This window comes from Equus caballus, chromosome 20 (genome assembly GCF_041296265.1).
Source record: "Equus caballus isolate H_3958 breed thoroughbred chromosome 20, TB-T2T, whole genome shotgun sequence".
NCBI classification, from domain to species: Eukaryota; Metazoa; Chordata; class Mammalia; order Perissodactyla; family Equidae; genus Equus; species Equus caballus.
Window position 1 is genome coordinate 42,444,210 of NC_091703.1, and position 16,685 is coordinate 42,460,894.

A 16,685-nucleotide genomic window follows, 5' to 3' on the forward strand; every position below is an offset into this window, starting at 1 on the left:
CTTTGGTGGTTCCCTTGCAACTAAACGAAGAAAATTCCCTGGCTTGGCATTCAAGTGTTTTCATAACATGACCCTACTCATTCAATAAAGAAACGCAAGAAATTAAAACAGCATGAAAGCATATGAAGTTAAAAGGGGACGTTTCCATCTATTCCTCTACTCCTTCTCCCAGAAGCAACCATCCTAACAATTTCCTAGTCATTTTCTAACCTGATTTCTTCTGACTTCCTGTACATCTTGTTAAAGACAAGACAACAGGCCCAAAATGGAGTCAGTTATGCTAAGCCCCACATCACCAAACTGAGACTTGACTTAATTACAGTTTTGGCTCTTCCAGAAATGGAATCTTAAACCAGTCATTCAAGAATCACCTGATCAGCACTAGTGAGGTAATCTGCCTGACAGACCTCTGCCGTCCTCTAGAGGAAAGTGACCTTGCCACAACCAATCCACTTTTTGCTAGTAGAACTTCCTTGTCCCCCTCCCTTATGCCTATAAAAGTCTTGCATTTTGTACACCTCCTCAGAACTCCTTTCTCTCTGCTAGATTGGATGCTGCCTGATTCATGAATTGTTGAATAAAGCCATTAAGATCTTTAAAATTTACTCATTGAATTGTTTTTTAACAATCTCCAATGCCCCAGATAAACAAGCACCCTTACCAACTCTACATATTTTTTCCCTTGCTTTTCTGTTTCCAAGCCATTGCTAATATTATTCTTTAAACCTGGAATGTTATAGAATGTTCTTCTCTCCATCTTTGAATATCCAGATTCTACCAATCCTTTGAGACCTAATTTCCATGTCACTTGCTCTGTAATGCTTTTCCTGATCTACTTATTAAAATTCTTCCCATCTCCTTTGAATTCCCATAGCATTTCTTCTAGCTCCTGCTTATAGCACTTGTTATTCTCTGCTCTTTGGGTACCAAGCCAGCCCCCACTATTTAAATGTAAGCTCCCAGAGCTGAAGAGCATTTCTCAGTTCACCTCAGTGCTCCCTACAACATGGACCCTGAGCCCTTCCATGTACAGACTGGAGATTCAACAAATTCTCACCCAGTGAGTAAGAGAAAAGAGCCTGGAGCCTCCAGGCTGTGGATTTGGCTTTCAATTCACCTTTTAAAATGCCAGGGACATCACCTGTGTTGAGAGGATTCTGTTAGCATCTCAAACAGTTAAAGGATGTGTGAGTCATCAGGGGCTTTTGGAATACTGACTAGTTCCAGGTGACTATTTGGAATGTGCAGTCAGAGAACTAAAACAGAAAAAACCCAAAAAACCCAAACTATAAAACTCCTGCTATTTTAAAGAGAACAATATGACTCTTTTCAAACTGTGGAGCTGAACAATCCCTCTCATTATTTCAGTGAAGCCAAAACAGACATTTAACCGCCAAAACAACAACAAAAAGCCCCCCAGCCCCTAAGCTTCCTCCCTTTTGGCAGGCTGCTTATGCGATGGCTGTGCGGGACTCTCTCGTGAACCACGAATTTGGTTTCATTTTCTTTTAACACAAGAAATTTGAAAGGAGTCATTTGCAGCATAAAGTGGGGGTGAATGGAAGAAGGGGGAGTCATCAAAAGGGAGACAGTTTCACAACAGTTTGAGCTGAAAATAGTCAAATTTATGTGCCTTCTGCATTAAAAACAGCCCAAGGGAGGGTTAATAGAAATTGACAACACTTGCATAAGACAGTAATGCTTTCAAAACAACAGGCGTATTAATCTTTTGTATTGCGTTTAGTTTACACAAGCCTCTTATATATAAAATAATGTAATAATAAAAGTCTAATCGGCTCCTGGGATCTTAAATGTCGTAGCAAACTATCCCATTACCTGTTGCTTCGCAGCATTGCTTCATCCACAGCAATGTGCATCCTATCTGTACTTTTGCCAAAAAATAAAATCAATCCCCCATCAATCCTTCCTCCAAATGGCTAGATCATTATCAATCCATTTGTGAGCCTGCTCCAATTTAAAGTTATTGCTAGAACTATATCCAATGCCAGTTAACTCAAAAACCCTTTCAACTATAAGGCTTTTCTCCAAAACTCTTTTACCTCATTTGTACTTGGACTTTGCAAACAATTTCCATTATTTTTTCAGGGATTTTTTTTTTTTATTCAAGTGAACTTAATTCATCCTCCAAACAAAACTATAGCCTGTCTTGATAGCAATATCAAGCAAAAAGGAGTTACTGAAAAAGTTGACTGTAATTATGAGTTGGGAGAGAGATTATGAGATGCTGTGGGAAAGAAGAATTATGAGAAGGGAGCTGGTGTGGGCAAGAAAAAATAGAACTAGAAAAGGCCTGGCACACAGCAGGGGGCTGGGCAGTGATATCTGAGGCCATTTCTGCATGGCACAACGTGCGTGTCTTTGGAAAAGGTCAGTAAACAGAGTTCCTTCCACCGTGAGCGTGAGGTTCTAACATGGGTACTGATTATGGCCTTTCATATCAGCAGAGATGCCCATGCTGTGTTGTCTAGAGCCAACGATGCCAACTGTTGCAGGGCCAGGGGAGGCACCATTCCTTACCTCCATAAAGAGCCTCACCAGCCACCCAGAGACCTGGGGACCAATCCTCATTCTTACCCCACATATCCAATTAGTCACCAAGCCCAGTTCACTCTACCTCCTCGAGTGCTTCTGATCCCCCCACCTCTCTCTCATCAGCCCCATCCTTTGGCTTGGACTACTGGACTACAAGGGCCCCCTAACAGGTCATTCAGTCTTTGTGTCCTCTGCCAGTCTGTTCTGCACATGTCACTCACCCCGTCTTCTCAGTCTCTCACTCCTCAGATCCCAACCATGCCTGGCATTTTCACTTCCTAAAAGCCTCCTTTCCACCACAGAGGCCTTGGAAGTGATTCCTTCTGCTTGCAATGTTCCTTCCAGCCACACTCCCACCCCCATACCCCTTTTTGGATCTTTTGGGTCTTAACATTGAGGTAGGGTTCCCCCGCATGTGCTCCGTTAGTCATACAGAGGTATACGTCTTAAATTAATTGTTCAAGGCTCTCTTCTCTGTAAGTCTGTAAGTGCTCTGAGGTCAGAGACTGTGTTTGTCCATGCATGTCCTCATCTGTAATATAGGGGTAATGCAAGAACTTTAGGATAAGGATTAGATGAGTTAATTCAAACAGTGAACTCTGAAGAATACCTGGCACATAAAAAGGCTATGTAAGCTTTAGCCGTAATAAAAATAATTAGCACAGTAGCTAGAACGAAGTGTGTACCAATAAACATATGTTGAATGAATGAAGGAATGAATAAATTGATGGTTGAACTAGTGAAGTCACCAATCCAGAGAGCATCTTTTTTCCAACCAGCTGTTGCCCATAATAGAGTATAGGAATGCTGTATGGAAAACAATCACAGAGAGGAACAGTTGCTTTTCCCTGTCTACTGCCACCATGATAAATGGTAAAAGCAGCATTTTTGGTTTCCTGGGATTTTAAATTTATCCTTCTGTGCTGTGTTGCTAAAGAAATATTCAAAGCAAGGAGATTTGGAATAAAGAGATAAAGGGATATACCATCACAAAATATACTTCCAGGCTTCTCAATCTTTTCTTTATTAACTAAAAAGTGTCCTTCTTAGTGAGCACCATACTCCTTAATTATACCCAAGCTGAATCCTTTAGAAAACAATGCATGTCAGGTTGTCCATTCCAACATACGTTTATACAGAAAATTTCAACCTATGTTGCCAAAAAGGGAAGCTCTTCACCCCTTTGTTCTGGTACATTCCATACTTCAGATTCCTCAACGTCTTCAAGAGAAAGGCACCCGTCACATACCTACACATCACCGTCTGCTGGTCTAATAGAACGAGAAATGTACACAAACCAACCTGGGCTTCCAGCACGGTTCTGCAGTTGTGGTACTGACACGCTTGTCACAAGCTACAAATGGGGACGGTGCCTCTGAATTGGTCCAAACCTGTCAAATACTATCATCCGACAAAACTGTTTGTTTATTGTCCTTTAAGTCAGAGTGTGATATATTTTTAAATTATTCTGCTGCGGAGAGCTCATTTAGATTCAGAAATAAACATTGTGTCATCACGTCAGTCATGCAACATCTGTCCTTACTCTTTCCCTCCTGTATGTACCTCCTATAATGTTCCTTTCTCTAAAGTTAACTTTTCTACTGTTGCCCTGGACCCATCCATTTCTGTCTCTGAACTCTGTGACAATTCATACTTGTTTTTTCAGTTCAGTCACCAATTTGAAAACTGGTATTAAACTTAAGGGATTTGATAGTTATAATAAATAATTCTAACAAATAAGTCATTAGAGCCTTTATCCTGGAATATTTTAAACTAAAGGATGCTATACTAAATTCTATTATGGAGAATGAAGAATACTGGAATTTTTTTTTTGAGGATCAATAAACTTTACTTGGGGTTTTTTGTTACCGCTGCTGCAGGAGCAGGTGCTGCTGCTACAACTACAAAACCTCAAGAAATGTTAGTAATGATAAAAACAATAAGGATGATGATGATGATGAATATAATAATAAAATTATAATCGTATATGTTTGTTTACTTTTTATGTAGATTTATAATTTATGATGTCTATGTTTCTATTTAAGGTTACGTAATTTATATTTAGTAATAAATATAACTGACCTGTTTTTCTGTGGAGCAAACTGGACCTACACCCCAAAGCGCTGACGTCCTGAGCCTGTGTGGGAGCCGAGGAGAGCGACATCCTTGGACCTTCTGGGTTCCCGGCTGGGAAGGGGGAGCTCTGTGAGTGTCTAAATTCATTTCTGTTCATGCTAGACAGGTGGAGAGCGTCTTGAGCTTTCTTCTTTTCCTTCTTTAACATATTGACCAGAATATCTGAAACTTGACTTAAGGACTTAGTGACTCATGATAGATTATAATGATCAAAACACTAATGTTTTGAATGAGATTAATAGTCCCAATAACATTTGCTATTTGTCACATGGTGAAGACTGACTGAAGGAGGACTTCAACTTCCTGAAGTCAATGATATAGTTATGGGCAGTTTAGGAGGCTACTGGTCTTTCAATATGGCACCATTATGTGAAAAATGAGTAAACCCAACGGTTTTTAAAATGTTCTTAGTTATAACCAGTTAAGACAAAATTTTTATGAAAGGGTTTATAAAAAGTAAAATAAACACTGAGTGGTGATAAACAAAGGAGCTATGTATATATCTGTGAGTAAATAAGACTTTGATCCAGGAAGCCACTCAGGAGGCAGCAGGAGGAGGGCAGAGGGAGGACTCCAGAACCCGCCCAGCTGGCAGATGCGCCAACTCAGTCTGGTGGCCAGAGCAGTTTGTGTCCAACACATGTGTTTGTTAGTGTACATCCGAATGGGATTTGAAGTCACTTTTTAAACAATGTTTCTAATTTTTGGCCACAAATGGAACTGAAGAGAGGTGAATTATTGGTATAGATGTATCATTTTAAAATGCCCTTTTGGCAGGCCATTTAGGGATGCTAGAACACTGAGGATGAGTGAGAAAATCACTCCATTCTACCCTACTTCACTGTTCTTTTGGGTGCAAGATGCTGAGAATGCTAAGGGATTCTGCCATCACTAAGAGAAAAGACTATAATCCCTCTTGAGAATCTCAGAACTCTACCTGCATACGCAGCAAAATGAATTTAAGGCCTTCACCATGCCTAGAAGTGCCTTCATTAAAATAGGAGTCTGAGGAAATATGAAGATGGTGTGGGAGAGAAGACTGCTGCTCAGAAAGGAGGGGAAGCACCCAGCTACACTCTTTCTTGGGCTAGTAACATGGAAATCATTTGACCTCCATCTTCCTCCACAGCTTTGACTCCAACTTTTTGGTGATTTCTGGAAGCACAATCAATTTTTCTCTCACAATCCCTGATGTGGCTTCCATTTTTTGCCTCAAAAAATCTTGAATTTACTAAAGGAGTTCACAAGTTCTGTAGTGTCTAGGCATTGGTCTGACAGAAAAAATAGGGCTCTACCCAGAGCTTCTACTCCTCCTTGTAGGAAATTGATTATCAACATCATCATACACTTTCATTGGTTCATACACCACAATGGCAACTTCCTTCTGTTCACTGATTCAGTGATATTTATTGGAGCTTAGACTATGTGCCAGGCACTATTCTAGGCACAGGGATAGAGCAGTGAACAGGCAGATCAGTTCTTACTCTCATAAGCTGATGTCCTACTGGAGAAAGACAAATCTCTCTCTCTTTCTCTCTCTTACACACACACACACACATTAGAAAGTAAAAGTGCCAGATACCTTACTTTAAAAAGATCAAGAGGGCCTGTGTGGCTACTCTACATTGGGTATGCAAGAAAGGCTCAAGCCTCAAGAAAGGCTTTTCTAAGAGTGATATTTAAGCCAAGATCTGAAGGACAAGAAGAACCAGACAGAGGAAGAGTACCTAAGCAGAGGAAATGGCTAGTGCTAAAACTCTAAGGAGAAACTGGCTTGGCAGTGGTTCCCAAACAGGGGCTCTTTTACCACCCATAGGACATTTGGCCATATCTGGAGATATTTTTCATTGTCATACTGGAGTGGGGGGTAGGCGCCTTACTGGCATCTAGTGGGTAGAGTCCAGAGATGCCACTAAACATCCTACAGTGCACAGGACAGCCCCCACGACAAAGAATTACACAGCCCAAATGTCAGTGATGCTGAGATTGAGAAACCCTGTGTTAGAAGAACAACAAAAAGGTCACTGTGACTGAAGCCTAACACAAGGGACAGAGGCATGAAAAATGAAGTGAGAGGGCTAGGCAGGGGCAAGATCAAGCGGGGAGTTTGAATTTTATTCTAAGTATAACGGGAAAGCCCTGGAAGACTTCAATCAGAGAAATGATGTGTTCTGATTGCATCTCACAAAGATCACAGTACAAATTCATCTTCTCTGCTGCCTTCCTTCTTCTCACCTTTCCTTTCTCTTCTTCCCCTTTCCATTCCATTTAACTTGGGCCTTTGCTGTGTGGGGTGCTAAGTGACACCCTGTTATATACTTTGTGAAGGGGTATCTGAACTTCATTCAAAACAATAATGTCACTGAAACAACACCGTTTTCACTCCCTTTCCAAGAAGAACATTCAGTGTTGTTCACTGTCATCTTGGTTGCATTACCGTCTTTTGTTGAGCTCAAGTATTATCACTTTTTTCCCCTACGAGCCATATCTTTCTCATTCCTCCTGTCATAGTCTCAGCCTTCTGGGTTCTATCAAAAAAGATATGAAAATATCCAACCCGACTGAGAAATTATGAAATTTCAAGAGCCTTTCTTGGCCATTAGCCCTTGATAAGGGTAAACTTTGTGATGAGTAAATCTTAGCTGCAATTTTTCCTTCTCCTGAGTTACCCCATTATCCTCAGAGTCCTGTCTTCCCCTGTCTAACGCCCTATACCGGTCAAAGCACTTTCCAGTCCATTGTCTCACTGTCTTTGCTCAGCCCTGTGAGGCTGGCAGAGCAGATCTCACGTTCCTCCTCCTGACAAGTAGGAAAGAGCTCCATTGAGCAGTTGTAGAGCTAATGAATGAAGAGCTAGGATTTCAATCCTGGTATGAACTTGAAGTTCAGTGTTCTTTTCACTATGGCCCCTACGCACCATCATTTTGAATATGAGTCTCCAAAGGACGAGACCCTGCTCGAGCTCCTCACAGTCAGTAAGGAATCTAGTGTGGCCCCACATGAACAGAGGTACCTGGATTTACCAGTGAAGCAGGGAGATGATGTATGTCTCCCTCTCTTTTTTTAAATAAACATAATGAACAAGCCTAGACTGTTCCCTCTCTGTCATATCTCCTTTCATCCCTCCTGTACGCACAGACGGTCATGAGCCCAGAAGGGGATTAAGAAGTTGGTAGGAGTATTTAGGGGAGAAGATCCTAAGCTAGGAAGAAGGCCAGGAAAAGAAGCAGAGCTCAGACAGGGGCCGGGGCCAGGACTGAGGTCTAGGCTGGGACCGTCCCTGGAGATGGATGGGGTAAGAGAGAGGAAAAGGAATGCGAGGGTGACAACACTTGCGGGCAGCGCTCAGAGACAAGGGCTGGTGTGGGAGGATAATTCACAGTTGAACCTACTGTTACTGGCTGGATAATAAAGCAGCTAAACTCACTCCAATCAGACATATGGGGTCTGCTAATCCTCAACTCAAATTAGAGACCGAAGTTAATCAGGCAGCGTGCCTACCTCGTATTTGGTTTACGTCTTTATACTGGATTTCCTTCATGGAGGTTATTTTTATGCTTTTGCACACTAGCTGAAGCTAAAATGCCTCTCAGTAATTTTTAAGACATGAAAAAGAAATATCTGTTCATAAAGAATGGACCAAAATAATTTGTTGCGAATGTTTAAATTCTGCCAATGTAATGAAAATGTCAAATCTTTTACAAGACGCTTGAAAGATAAAATAAGAAACAATACTGAAGAAATAGTGGGGAGACCTGAGGTCTAACCCACCCAACAGAAGCTCTCTAGAAGTAACCACCTAGTCTGTAAGGCGGGCATAGCTCCCATGAGCTGCCACTGCTTTCAGTGCCCAAAATACACTGCCTTACGCTGCTTTCTAGAGCCAATACGAATTCTATCTTGAGCGCATATCTTTACTCACTTCCAAATTTGGGAACGTTGGTCTGTGGAACCCAAAGCGGTAGATCTGGCTTTTAAATAAAAAGTTACATTTAAATCAATCTCTGCTCTTCATAAGCTAAATACCATTTGTCATTTTTCAGCCATCATTTGAGTTTCACCCACACACCAACCACAGATTCTGGGCCGTGGTGAGGCTGTGGTCAGCCTGGTGTCCGGTCAGCTAGCTAAAGATAACCAGCTAACTCACTGGTTCTGGACTAAAACAGAAAGAGCACTGCAGAGTCGTAAAAAAATAAAAATAAAAAAAATAAATTTAATGTTAAGAGATGGTATAAAGAAAAGCCCATACTTTTCAATAAATTGAAATATTCCTCACAATAGTAACTATATTTGGTTAAAAACAAGGTAAGTTTTTTCCTTTTATAGCAACTCTATGTTTCACTAGTTGCTCCATTTTGTTGGTTGAGGGGACGTTTTACTTCTAATGGAAAGAAGAGATGTGAACTGGAAGCAGGGTGGGGAGCTAGGAGGTGTGGCCAGGGGAAGACATCTAAGGGTTCCCACTTCCTGGTTCAAGCATTAGGGGGAGAGTTTCTATTCACTTCAGAAAGGATACTGATTTCATTATCTCTCTGCTGTAGAAGATCTCGTAGCTTTTTATATTCTTCCTCTTTCAATGGTTCTTGGCAGTCTTGCTCTTTGATTTCAGAGGAGACTGTGCTCTTTCCATGGATCTTCTTGTCATTCAGCAGCTTCTGTAAGATGAAACGAGAGCTTAGCATCCATACCTCTATTCCAAATTTCTTTTGTCTTTTTGACTCTTTTCACCTTCAACAATTCCTTGCACAGATCAGGCATGCGTGTCCTCTCCTGCCTCCTGGTCTTTGTAAGGTAGTTGCCTTTGTTTGCTGTGTCTTCCCCTCCTACCTGTCCTCTTTTCCTCCTAGTTCATCATTCCCCTCTCTGCTATCCGATCTCTTCTTCCTTAAATTGAGAAATTTCTGCTCAAGCATGATCTCCTCTTGAATTTCTTTCCCTTTCTCCATAACCCTATACCACTTAATTCACACTTTAAAAAATAGCACTTATCATATATTATAATTATTCTTTACATATCTGTCTTCTCCATGGCTTACTTATGCAACTTTGCCTTCCCTATGCCTGGCCCCTAGTAGACTCACAACAAATGTTTATTATCTTAAAGAAGTACACCAAATGACAAGTGAGGTTAACGATACTTCCACTGCATCATCAGGAGAGGTGAAACCTAAGGCAGAGAAAAATTGAGGATTCATATGGATAAATCAAAACTGAACTGCTATAAAAAAAATGAGGACAATTCTCTTTATATACCTTGAAAAGCAATGGTTTTTGAAGATGGAACTATTCTACATGGAAGGTAGAGATTCCTGGCAAAAGAATTAGAAGTCCATGGTCTAAGCTAATTCATTGGCAAGTAAAATACAACCTCTGAAAAAATTCAGAGACAATCACAGCCTTGGTTCAAAGATCATACCATTCTGGACATGGGAAGCTGGACGTGGTCAACTAGGAAAGCTTTACTGCAGTTTGAACATGGCAGACAACGACTTCTACTAGAGGAAATGCTTAAATTTACCTTTAAATGATGGAAACAGTGATGAATTTTACGCATATCGGTGCCAACCTCTAGTCTGCTCTCTGGATCCTGGTCTTCCAAAAAGGATGTTGTTAGTTTTTCCAGCCTAAAAATACATAATGTATGAGAAGCAACTATGAGCTAAAAACTTTAGAAATTCGAATGGCACTGCTTGGCTGGTTAACATTTGAAGTCCAGGATGTTGTTCCCACTTTACGGAAATATAATTACCTGATTTGACTACACAAATTAAGGGGAAAGAATTTGACAAAGTGAAATCTGAAATGATGCGATTATTTGACTAATTTTCATATGCAGCTTTCAATATAAGAATCATTTGATTTTTACAAAAGATGCATTCTAGCCAAGCTGAATTTCTATGCCCCTGTGCCTAGCTGCAATATTGCTAGAGAAAGCAATGAAAAAGTTTTTTTTTATTAGTTTTGTTAAAATTCAGCTGGGACCTCAGTGATGCTCCACAACCCTTTTAATTATTCCTGGTTGACTTATATTCTTCACAGTGGTTATTCCAAGTCCTTCCACAGCCCTAAGCCCACCACTACTCGTTTACTCTCTGTCAATAACAGAGCTTCTCACTAGACTGAGAAGGTCAAGCTGCGACAAGTGGGCTCCTTCGGTTTCCTTTTCCTTCACTTCAGAGTGTCTCTGCCTCACCACTCGCCAATCTGCCTCACCAACTCCTTCTTTTATATGTTTTGAATAATATCCTTCTTCCTTCTCATGGCCAACCACCCCCACGCCCCCTGGGCTCTCTTCAGGCTTCTACCACGATAACCTGATTAACTGCCTCCCTATCACCTCTCCATACTGACTCTTTCCCCTCTGCTTACAATGATTTTCATGCTATTCCAATTTTAAAACAAAACAAAATAGAAAAAAAAAAACAACGCTCCCCTTTGGAGGGACCATCCAACCACTCTATTCTGAAGTCCTGGTTTTGCTGGTAGTATGATGTGTGTTTACTATAGTCCACACTGCATTCTAGAGTCTGTGTACCACCTTAGCTCCCCTGTTATTTCATAAGCATCGTAGGCGATGCTTGGCTCTTACTCATCTTTGTCTTCCCTCTCCCTGACCCTGTAGCTAGAACAGTGCACACCTCAGGTTCTCAATACAAATACATTCATTAGTTCATAGATTCATCTCTACGGAAATTATTCCCCTCTATGTTGAGATGGAACTCTTGGTAAGGAAAATGTAAGGATGGCTTTCAGTATCTACAGTGGTAAGTATCATAATACACAGCGGCATATTTTTCTCATATTGTTATGAAAATAGCTGCCTACCTCCAGGATCATTTTAAACTGTACCTATTTCCTTTCCACTGTTACTATCAGCCCACTCACACGAGATGTAAGGATTTCCATCACAGAGCAGGTTTGGATTTCATTTTGTCAAATAAAAATGGCAAGTAATAGGATATATTGGAATATATGAGGAAGCCATTTTGGTGTAAACCTAATTTGGCCTGACCTTGTCTTTCCAAAAGGGCCTGACTGAGGCCGTTGAGCATGCACTGTATATCTGCTTTAGAGATTCCCTATGGCAAGAGCAAAAGGCCCTTGAGATAAAGGTGCAACTTCCCTCCCCCTCCCAACGTTGGTGTCTCCTTAAGGATTAAGCATCTTTCCTTAGGCTAGAAACTGATTGCTGCACTCACCTGTGACCGCCCAGCTCGAGACAATAGACTTGCCTCCTGCTACACCCACGAAGATAGCAGACCCACTACCTGCTGTGTCCATCAAGCGCTGTGCAGACAGGGCAATCTTGTGACTACTGTGGGAGGGACATTTCAATCATATGTAAAGCACCCTCTTTGGGGGTATATAACCATTCTGTACACCTCATTTCTTTGGTGCCCTTTCTTCCTTCGGGAAGAAAGGCCCCGGGCCATGGTCCTCAGATTTCAGCTCAGAATAAACTCACCCAAATTTTCATTTACAGATTGGTTATGGATTATTTTCGTCGACAATTTATATCTCTTCCTCTAACCTGTGACGTGTGACAGTGGATGGTGTGAGACAATTTATAAATAGTCATTTTTAAGGAGTTTCTCTGGGTGGAGGGATACTTGTCATTTGCGCTATTTGCTGATGGACACCATGTTTCTTTGTAGAATAGAGCTTCCAACCATCAGACACACAGAGAGAGTGATTTCTGATACAAATACCTTTTAAAAAGTTTCTATATAAAATATTATAAAAGTATGTTTATGAAAAGAATTCCAAACAATACAGCTGTGAATAAATTAAAAAGTAAACACTCTTCTCTCTCTCTTCCCCTGCCACCATTCCTGTCTTCTTTATTCACTCTCTATATCTCAAGGAATCCACTGTTAACAGTTGAAATATGTTCTTCTAGCTCTTAATGAAGCAGATCCTATCTCCATACGTTCATTTGTAGATTGGTTTGTTTATATAGAAATGAGATCACAATTGGAACAGTGTTCTGCACCATTATGTTTCTAAAAAATTTATCACAGACAATCTTCCATGCCAGTACATATATAGTAGGCCTAGTTCATTTTTAATGGCTATATAATATTCCATAGCACTGGTATACTGATCCTCTCATCATGGACATTGAGGTGACGTATTCATAGTGGCTACTTTCTTCTGTAACCCACGAAGAGGCCTGGATCTACAGTTCCCACTTAGTGAGGCTTCAAAAACATAGTAATGTTTACCTACTTGCATTTTCCCTGAATACTTATCAGAAATTCTGGAACTCCGAAAATCACCATTAGTTCTAGGATATACCCTTCTCTGCAGCAAAAGCGTTTTGTGGTTTCTAGTGTCCATAACATTTCTAACAGACAATATTAGGTTAGAAGCAATGGTTAATCAATTCTTCCTTCTTGCTTTTTCTTTAGAAAATAATTTCTTCCGCATAGTTTGATCATAAAGTATATATTCTAGGAACCATTCCATGAAGGAGGGCTGAAATGGAATCTTAATTCACAAGAAAGCACTGTAAGACCCAAGCCTACTGACCAGCGGAGTGACCACACATGGACCGCTCAGTCTCACTGGGCTTTGGCTATTCTATTGCGCCTCTTATCCTGCGCAATAATAGTACAGTGTACAAGGAGGACCAGGGACATGATCCAAAGAAAGGGTTAAGAACTCCTGCCTAAATGAAGGAACTGAATTGCATTACTCTTTCTGGGACTCAATGAGTCTGGTACAAACTAAGAATAAAGATGAGGCCTTTTTTTTGAGGAAGATCAGCCCTGAGCTAACCACCGCCAATCCTCCTCTTTTTGCTGAGGAAGACTGGCCCTGAGCTAACATCCATGCCCATCTTCCTCTAATTTATACATGGGATGCCTATCACAGCACGGCTCTTTGCCAAGCGGCGCCATGTCCACACCTAGGATCTGGGCCGGTGAACTCCAGGCCACTGAGAAGCACAATGTGCGAACTTAACCGCTGCGCCACTGGGCCAGCCCCAAAGATGAGGCCTTTTGACATGCAATTTCTTTCTCAGTGCTTGAGACCACAGGCCTCTTTAGATAAGAAAAATGCCTGGTCATTCCTTCATACATTTGATTTATTGTTGAATTTATTTTCTTATCAACTGAGGACTTGCTCTAATAAACAAAATACAGAAAAATGCTTAATTCAGATGTTTCCAATGTACTCCTCTCGTAGTTAAGAGTGAACAGTTGACCCCAAATTCCCTGCATTTTCCTATCTCCCAAAATAGTTCCCAAGTTCATACCTAGTCACTGCTCCCACTGAGGGGTCTCCCAGCTGCCAGAACCCTGCGGGACAGTGAAGAACTGTTGGCAGAAAAGGCTCTCTAAGGAGGTCAAGTGAGTACAATGAAGTCTGTTCTTTGTTTCAAGTAAACAAAAAACTTTAATTTTTTCTACTTTTGCTAGGAGAAAAGAAGGAAGAGAAAAGAATCCTGGGGAAGAAGAAAAAATAAATGCATGCCACTCAGTTCCAGTTCATATGGACAGGGAGTATCATAGATAACCTACGCATGTCTGAACACGTAGCCTGGTGATGGGAGGTGACGAGTAGATGCTTGGTGACTAATCTGACTGCTAATGAGAGGCCTCTAGCAGCCCAGAGTCTAGTTCAGCAATCTTTCATATTATATATTTTGACACCTGGCCACACAATAAGAATTGATGGTATTTCCTAATACGTGTGTTACCCCTGTGAGACCACTGCACTCTTCTCTTCCTGCTCCCAATATTTCTTGCCAAAAAATGAAGTTTTGTCTGTAGCCATATTTTTTTGGAAATTTAGGTTTAATAATGTGAATAAAAAGGCAAAGCAAGTTTATTATCATTAACAATAGCTAATATTAGTTGAGCATGCACTAAATGCTAGATATCCTCCTGTGCCCTTTGAATGCATCATTTTCTCAATCCTCACAACAACTTACTGAGATAAGTACTATTATTATCCGCATATCATAAGTAAAGGAACTGAAGTACAGAGAGGTCAAATATCTTGCCTAAGATCACACAGCTAGCAAATGGTAGAGATGGGACTTAAACTCAGGGAGGCTGACTGCAAAATCTAAGTTTTCAAGTGCTATACTCACCATACTAGAACAAAGTTGGTAATTTTATTAAAATACTATGCTGAACAGTGTACTTTTAAAAGGGAATACCATGCTACTAGAATTCTTTGAGGAGGTAAATAGGTGAACAGACAAGCATGGAATCGCTGAGTAGCAGTTGCTTATATCCTAACAAGGCCACTGACCAGCATGATTTATAACAGCAAAAGGAGTTGGAAAAAAATTGGAATGTCCCCCAATAGGAAATTAATTAAATAAATTATGGCATAGTTATGTAGCAGCTACTTAAATTGATGGTGGAGAGGTATATTTATTGACCATAAAAATATGTACGATATATTATAATACGTTAACGATGAATCCCTTTACAGGGATTCTGCAAGTACCCTGTAACACATCCAAAAAGACAGAAGACAAGACACAACGAAGGAAGGAAGGAGCAGAGAAAAGGAGGGAAGAAAGGAAGATGAGCAATCCTGAGACTTTTGCCCAGTTGCTTGTGGGTCAAGAACATTTATCACCTTTCTGTGAAAAGAGAGATGACTGATCCAAGCTGAACTTGCTCTTCTGAAATATTTTTATGGTTATGTTACATTTAACTATTTACTAAATTAAGTTCATTGTTTATACATTGAGTGTGATTATGATCTCATTATTCTGTAATAATTTTTGTGAAAATTTATGAATGTGTTCCCATCAGCATTAGCTTCTAAAAATGGGCTGGAAACCATATCTCTAAGGTATTGGTTACGGGAAAGATGGGAGTAAAGAGGAATGGGGCATTAGTAAGAAGAACAAACCCAAACTGAGGCATGGAAACCAGGGCTGGTTCTAAATCACGGGGACAGCTATGGGAGGTGTGCCCCAAGGAGGTGAGGGGAACACTGCTTTGTAATTGGGGGAGAAAGATAACGCGAGTGTCCTAGAGCACAGTATTATTCCAGGGAATTTACTAAAAGCAAAACTAGACAGTGCAAAGCAAAGAGACCTGGTCCTCTGACGCTGAGCTGGAAAGGGTGATAAAAGCGTCCCAGTTGTTGGGTCAGAGCAGTTTTCTGGTAGAACCATGGAAATGCCTGGCATCCCTGAGCTCCTGGTTCTGAGCTCATCTTGCTTCTCACTGTCTTGTGGAAAGGAGTAGGCAGCTCATTGCAAAGAACTGGGAAGGGGTTCCAACTTAAGAACCTAACCGATACTAATCATACCCAAGGGTGTCAAAATCTGCCTGACCTCTACCCACCATTTTTCTACTAAAGATGGGGCCATCAAGGAGGGGTTGTCTTTGACAGGGTTAAGCAACTGGGATGCTGGCAAACTATAGTTACATATTAACGTGAGCAAAGAACTGGAAACTAGTGATAAAGATATAAAAGGAAACTTTCTATCTTTTAACTTCTAGGAATGTGATAACTAAACAGGAAGAACGGGAGAATAGTTACACAATTAAGAAAAATTGATCATGGTAGGTAAGAAATGACTGATCTATCAGGTTGAATGATCTTAACTATTAACTAATTTGCCAACCTGTGTGGGTCACAAATTTCTCATCTGTAAAATGTGCAAAATAAATCATCTCTAAACTCTTTAAGCTCTACGAAATAAGACAATGCAAAGAACAAAGAGAGGGTATTTATTGCTGGGCCCATTAATGCCTTGCTATTCATAGACTGAACAGCGGGCCAACCTATAGGCGTCACCTGGGAGCCTCCTAGAAGTGAAGAATCGCAGGCCCCATGCCAGACCTGCTGAAACAGAATTCAGGCCCTATCCCAGACCTGCTGAATCTGCATTTAACAACATTCCTGGGTGATCTGTGCACGTCCTAATGTCTAAGAAGCATTGCAACAAGACAACCTGTTGTTGAATGTTGACTCCAGAATATATGCACATCTTTTCAGCCCTGGAAACCAAA

General features: G+C 40.8%; 1 protein-coding gene and 1 long non-coding RNA gene across 7 annotated transcripts in view; one reads left to right on the plus strand and one right to left on the minus strand.

Annotated features, from left to right (window-relative positions):
* The window catches only part of KIF6 (kinesin family member 6), a 371,457-nt gene that overhangs the window by 174,957 nt on the left and 179,815 nt on the right, over positions 1 to 16,685 (minus strand). For all 6 annotated transcript variants that reach the window (XM_070244518.1, XM_070244517.1, XM_070244519.1 and 3 more), the window contains 3 exons: positions 10,211 to 10,316; positions 9,209 to 9,347; positions 4,636 to 4,851 (listed from right to left, as the gene is read on the minus strand). In XM_070244518.1, the coding sequence (XP_070100619.1) occupies positions 4,636 to 4,851; positions 9,209 to 9,347; positions 10,211 to 10,316 (461 nt within the window). The remainder of the gene's footprint in view (positions 1 to 4,635; positions 4,852 to 9,208; positions 9,348 to 10,210; positions 10,317 to 16,685) is intronic.
* Positions 1,443 to 15,402, plus strand: LOC138919504 (uncharacterized). Its single transcript, XR_011429718.1, has 2 exons — positions 1,443 to 4,758; positions 14,118 to 15,402. It is a non-coding gene; the product is annotated as an uncharacterized lncRNA (long non-coding RNA).